A 6,458-nucleotide genomic window follows, 5' to 3' on the forward strand; every position below is an offset into this window, starting at 1 on the left:
CCACTGAAAATGCCCATACTCCTTCTCCCTTTCATATTAAGAGCTGCACTGGGAGAAACAGCATCAGCTGTTTAGAGTGCTTGGTTGGCCAAAACCCAGAACAGCAGGAGGTGAAAAGCGCGGCCTAAAAAAAGGAGCTGAGATAAGGCTTATGGTACTTGTTTCTGTAGGTGCCAAGACCTTACACCACTGCTTTGCTACAGCCAGCATAATTATTTTCCCACAGCTAGCCCTCGGTCACATAGCTGGGTTCACACATAAACATCTCCCCTGAAGCCATGGGAAGGATGTATAATAAAATCTCGCATTCCAAGTGATGGGAGTGACGAGGTTTATTTCTGCCATGATACAGATTTAGAACACTTCCCAAACCCTCAAATAGCTTCCCATGTGGGTGGGTTGTCTCCTGTTCCCCCAACACACAACAGGTACAGTTGGGAAACCAACCTAAGAAGTTAGATCTTTCCCAGAAAGGCTTGTTGGGTACCCAAGAAAGTGTGGCAGTTTATAAGTTTTGTGCAAGTGGGCTTCCTACCCCAAGAAGCAAACAGTAGTACCTGCACCCCACCCCAACTTTGTTTCTTCACTATTAGTATATCTGTGCAGATAGGGAGCTGGTCCCCTTCCATCTTGAACTAGGACTGAATTGAGGGAGGGAAACAAGACAAGGCACACAGGAAAAATTCAACATTGCTCAGTCCAGCACTTTATATACAAATTGTTATTTAAAAAAAAGAAATGAGGGGGCCTTTAGGCCTAAGCTTTGGCATTATGTCCATCCAGCAGCAAGTGAAAAGCTGTAAGGAAAGCACTGCATCCGCACTATCCTATCTAGAAAGGCAGCACCATAGGAGCCATGGGAACTAACCCCCCACCCCACTCAGTGGCTGGTATGAGTCAAGGATGTAACAGCATCTGCACAAAAGGCACAAAGTACTTTGGCCAGCAGCAGCAAGGGTCCCGCTACGATAACTGCAGTAGGAAGCAACGTAATGGGACGCTTGCCTTAACTGCTGGATGAAATCTCTAGCTCCTGTTATAGAGTTAGCTGAATATCCTCTGCGTATTTTTTTGGCAAATATTATGCCTTGCACGTCACACACAGGCCAGAAAGAAAGCCTCTCACACCCCTGAGGGGGGAGTGAAGTATTTTCTGCAAGGGTAGAAAACAGCAAGGATACCCCAGAACCCAATGCACACGCACACACAAAAGTTAAGCTGTGGCATTCTTACTCTTCACAGTAGATGCCTTTCCCCAACCCGAGCAAGTGAATCAATTGCACTTAGGTGGCTATTCCCCACGAGCTGCTTTAAACAGTGCTAGTAGCAATCAGTACACAGGGGGAGGCTGGTAGCCCTCAGAGTCCTCTCCGGTGCGAGGAGTGAAGGGTGGCTGCTGGTAGCTCTCATGACCAACATTGGGGTAGCTTGAGTAGGGGGGCACGGGACCTGGAGCTGGGTCAATGTAGCTGTGGTCAAAATCTTGCACCCCCATGCGGTAGCGCTGAAGTGCAAAGGTGATCAGGAGCCCCTGTGGACAGAAACAAGCTATTAGCTCTGGCTGGCAAGGACCAGGATGGGTCTGTGAAGAGCTGGTCACATGCAACAGTCATTTATACAGCCATTCCTCTGTAAGGTAGTTTAGTAGCATTGCTTTGTTTCGGATGGGAAGGCCAGGGAAATTCTATGGCCACCTTGTGAGGCTACGCCAGAGAGATCTGAGCTGGTTACTTGTTTTGAGCTCAGTTTAACAGGTGTTGGCAAACTAATTATCAGTTTCATAGCCAATCCCCAGTTCAGGGCTGGCAGCTGGCAGCCTGTCTGACTTCAGCCTTGGACTTCCTTGGGCCAGAGAGAAACCCTCACTCACCCATGAGAAGATGGAGAAAAAGCTGAAGGCAATTGAAGCACGGGCAGAGTCGGCTCCAATCGATACATCTTTGGGAGGTGTTGATGCCCACTGGTTTGTTAGAACACAGAACCCAATAAACCACAGAAAGGCCCAGAGAGCTGCACAAAGAGAAAAAAATATATTTAGCAAGAGTGGAAGGGACTGGGTGACTTATTAACAGAATATGAAGGCCTACGATAAGCCCTGTTCTAAGGGCTCTTTCTGATGCCGCAGCTTCAGTGCTAAAACAGACTTTTAGGCAGGCAATACTCCCAGCTCCTGAGGCTTGGGGACCCTCGAGCTGATTTTGGGGTATGCTGCAGGTGGAGGGGAACATCCCGTCTGTTTGCACAGCATTGAATACAACTGTAGGTCTCTTCCTTTTTGCTTACCTGCTGGTTATTCTGCCAGTCTCTTCAAATTTAACAGAAGCACCCTTCAGCTGAAGTTACAAGAGAACAACTTACCCCGACCTGGTGTCCTCCAGGTGTGCTGGGACACCTCCCACTAACCGCAGCCAGAATGGCCCATGGTCGCAGATAGTTGGCAATATCTGGAGGGCACCAGGCTGGGGAAGCCTGCAGTACAGAGCACTACCATTCTGCTCCTGCTATCAACTGGGGCTACAACTGTATGATAAAATACCTGCCACTGGTGCTCTGGTTATCAGGAAATTCTACGGCTCCTCCAGGCAACTTGTTTAATGAGCATTCTTTCCAGCTTGCTCGCACAAAAGCTACCCGGCTTTTTGTCTTATCGTTACTGAGCATTCATTTATAATTTTGGGGGGCAGTTATGTAACTATGAGCATTCATCCTGATTTGCCTGTGGGATGTTCCACGTCTTCCTGTTAGTCATTTGTTTATCTCACCCTTTTCAATGCATCACACTTTTTCCCCATCGCTTTCCAAACTACATAATTTGTTTAATGGATTTATTGTTCTAGGGCAGCGAAGCACTTTAGATTTGTAGATTTAAAGTGCTTTGAATTTCTGGTATGCACCTGAATCCCTCCCACAAAGTATTGTCAGTCTGGAGGAGACCTTACACTGAACAAAATGGGCATATTCTGCAACCGTCTCAGAAGGATGTGTGGGCCAAGTTTTGATTACAGTATTAGTTAATCTAGGCCAAGGCCTGGAATGGGAGTCCAGAATCTCCTGTTTCTCAAAGTAGAACAAACACTATCTAGAAGCCCCCTTAAAGAAACGTGTGACATTTTTTTCAAGGTATTAAGGCATGTGGCGTTTACGTCAGGGAACAAAGGGGCACCCATTCAATGGTGTCTCCTCCTTGCCCAGTACTAATCTTTACCAATAATATAGCATCCCAGTGTTTTTAGGAACACAGGCAGTCTCTCCTGGAAGACACTTTCATTCAGACAAAACAAGCCCTCGCAGGCAGCATGCCAGGGGAGCTGAGCTGTTCCAGACTCACATCATACTGAGAGCAAAACAAGGGAAGGCATTGTCCAGCTCTGCAAAGGGGGTGGGGAAAAGAGAGAGGAGGAAGAGAACATGTACGGAGCCTTGCCCTCCCTCCCCACAAGGACTTGTTTCATGTCACACCTCCCAAAAAGAAATACCTGAGAAGCCCAGGTCGGCCATAACGAGGTACTTGCGATCAGTGGCATTGCTAATCTGTGGGAAGTAGATATCCACCATCAAGAAGAATACACAAGCCAGGAAGGCAATCACTCCGATGCCAATGCCGTAACGACAAGCATCTTCACTGTGGTTGAAGACACAGTACAGCTTGTCGGATGAAGAATGGTTGGTGTAGCCTTCACCAATGATGCAGGAGAAAACAATGAGTGCAAAAATCTGCAACAACAACAAAAAAGTACAATGCTACCCACCATCTTCCAAAGTAGTGAGGTGCTTCCGTTAAGGCACAAATCAACCATGATTTCATTTACATCCCATCTCTCTGCAATCATGGAACCCACAAGTGTACATGTTCTGAGGTGGTCACCCATCCAGTTACTGACCAGACCTGCTTAGCTACAGCAAGATGGTGGCCTCATGTGCTTTTAACATCATAACTTGGGACCACTAAATCCCGAAATCCCACCTCTATGCAAAACATTACCCTTGCAAGGTCCCAACCTGCATCTTTATGCAGAGCTGAGAAATGCATTGCATTCATTCTGAACAAAGTACGGAGCAGCAGAGGCCTCAATAGTTCAAACCTCACCCTAAGGAAAAGAGGAGCAATAATTATAGCTGGGTGCTGGACATCATGCCAGCTAAGATAAGGAGTTTTGTTTGAGACCACCTGGCACTGGAGATCGGTGCATCCTAGAAAGAGAACCATACAAATGGCTGAGGAGCCTTCCCTCTTGACTTTTCAGACAAAGCCGCTTCAGGGTTCAGACAGATCTCTCCACCTCCCCAACTAATTTTAAAGCTGTCATTTTCTCCTCACCAGTAACAAGCTGCTCTCAGCCACAGGTCAAAAATCAAGCAAGCCTGAAGTGCACTTTCTCATCTCTCAAGAAAATGTCTTTCACATGAGGCAAGCAGGACTCAGGCATGTTAACCACTGCTAACATGACATAACTCCTACATAACTCCTACCCTCCGTGTCTGCCCCCTCCCATTATAAGTACCTGATAATACTTTTAGATTGTCCTTAAGGAGTGCCATTATTGACAGAATTTCACATCAGCTCTGGAAGATGCTCCTAGAACCCTCCCTGAAAACCAGAAGACTAGAAGCATAACTCTCCCTCAGAATGTTTGGAGCAGAGATTCCCAAACTTGGGTCTCCAGCTGGTTTTGGACTACAACTCCCATCACCTGTAGTTATCAGGACTAGTGGTCAGGAATGATGGGAACTGTAGTCCAAAACAGCTGAAGACCCAAGCTTGGGAAAGGCTCTTTTGGAGGAACCAGCCATGAAAGGATCTGTCTTACTGGATCTAGCAAAACTCGGGAGCCAGCTGCTTCCTAAGCAGTTTCGCTTTTCCTTACTGCCAAGCAAATACTCCATATATCTGAAGAGTTTCTCTCCATCTACAAACGCTGCCCATAGGGAAGGGCGTTCCTCTTTGTGTTACAGACCCAGAAGCCTTGAGCACCCAGCTGGTCAAAAGGCTAGGAAGGCAGCAGCCTAGCTCCGCTCAAGGCCTATCAGCTGACAGCCATATGACCAGGCTGCTTCTCCTCAAACAACCCGCAATACAAAGCGATGGACTTTATTCGGCGGAGTTGCCCAATCCTAAGCAAGTGAATGGGAGCGAGGCAGCGGCCGAAGGCGGGCCAACAGCCAGAAGCGGCCCCTGCCCGGTTCCCACGCGCGGGGCTCCCCACCGGCCGAGAGAGACGGGGCGCAGCGCGGGAGACGCGCTGCCAGGGCGCACCTGCCATCTATATGCGGCCTCGGGAGCCGAGAGCGGAGGGACCCGCCACTGGCCCGAAGTGGATCATTTCCAGAGGACTTGGCCACGCGTCTTCTTCAGAAGCGGAACAGCAAGGAGAGACTCCTCCTAGCCGAGGCCCGGGGCCTCCAGCAGGTGTCTCCATTCCCGACGGCGCTGCGTGACACTGCATTGCTCCGCCTCAACTACTTCCCCTCCTAGGGTGCTACTGTTGATGGCAGGAGGCACGGCCCAGGTGCCTAACGGCCCCGCCTCAGCTACGCCAGCCTCACCTGGGCCACTAGCTAGTGGCACCCTGGCCACTAGCTCGCCCCTCTTCGCGACCAAGCGCAGCGTGGGGGCGCGCGCGCGCCGACTTGCCCGGGGTTAGGAAGGAGCCGGGCGGCCTCTGCAAAAGTTCAGAGCCCAACTTCCGCGCTGCGTTCCGGGAGCCCCGGCCCGACGCCACTCACCGCACTCAGAATGCGCGCGATGACCTGCGGCTGCTGCAAGAAGCGCCACGGGTCGAAGGTGCCGCCCGCCTTGGCAGCTCCGTAGGCACCGCCGCCGCCGTCGCCGCTCTCCATGACTCAGGCGCCGCGCTTTGCTGCCCCGCTCCCGGCCCGGAACTCGCGGTGCCCGCCTCGCCCCGACTTGTGTTTGCGCGTCCGCAAGCCCCGCCTTTCCACTCCGCCCCCAGGGGAGGAGAGCCGACCCAGGACCAGGGAAGCCACGAGGGTCGCGCCCGCCGGGTTTCCTTCCTGGAGAGCTGCGACGGCTTCTCATGCTTCCGCGCCGGCTGCAGCGCACTTCGCAGGCTGGGTTTCAGATTTATGGCCGCTTGGAACTAAGGTGCAAGACGTACTTCAGGGCTAGAGAGTCTCGGGCGGGCCCGGAGCTTTTCCCAACCTACAACCCAGCCCAGGGTACACCCCTCCTCACCAGCGCCGTTTCATATCCTCTTAGATATTTGTTTTTTGCTCGCTCTTTCAACTTTGACAATGCCTCTTTGCTTCTCTGGGTGGAGGACAGAGACCCCATCAGCGCTATACGTTTAAAGCTGTATGCCACTAAAGAACCCCCCCCCCCAAAAAAAAATCCTGGGAACTGTAGATTAAGAGTGATGAGGGAGGTTAGGAGACCCCCTTTCCCCACCAGAGAGCTATAATTCCTAGCATCCCCTAGAATAGAGTTTGAATGGGGATTG

At 50.7% G+C, this 6,458-nt stretch overlaps 1 protein-coding gene across 1 annotated transcript; it reads right to left on the reverse strand.

Annotated features, from left to right (window-relative positions):
- Nucleotides 1-317: 317 nt before the first annotated feature.
- SYNGR2 (synaptogyrin 2) lies at nt 318-6,095 on the reverse strand. Its single transcript, XM_083727842.1, has 4 exons — nt 5,725-6,095; nt 3,477-3,714; nt 1,871-2,010; nt 318-1,531 (listed from the first exon to the last, which is right to left on the reverse strand). Exons 1-4 carry the CDS (start codon nt 5,836-5,838, stop codon nt 1,331-1,333), a joined length of 693 nt encoding a protein of 230 aa, XP_083583968.1. The 5' UTR covers nt 5,839-6,095; the 3' UTR covers nt 318-1,330.
- Between the last annotated feature and the right edge of the window lie 363 nt (nt 6,096-6,458).

The sequence above is a fragment of the Podarcis gaigeae genome (genome assembly GCF_964106915.1).
Source record: "Podarcis gaigeae genome assembly, chromosome: 2".
In the NCBI taxonomy this organism is placed as follows: domain Eukaryota; kingdom Metazoa; phylum Chordata; class Lepidosauria; order Squamata; family Lacertidae; genus Podarcis; species Podarcis gaigeae.

Coding starts and splice junctions, on each gene's coding strand:
- SYNGR2 (XM_083727842.1), bottom strand. CDS start 5,838: ATGGAGAGCGGCGACGGCGGCGGCGGTGCCTACGGAGCTGCCAAGGCG. Junction 3,715..5,724: donor TCGCGCGCATTCTGAGTGCG/GTGAGTGGCGTC, acceptor TTGTTGTTGCAG/ATTTTTGCACTCATTGTTTT. Junction 2,011..3,476: donor GGCCGACCTGGGCTTCTCAG/GTATTTCTTTTT, acceptor CTCTTTGTGCAG/CTCTCTGGGCCTTTCTGTGG.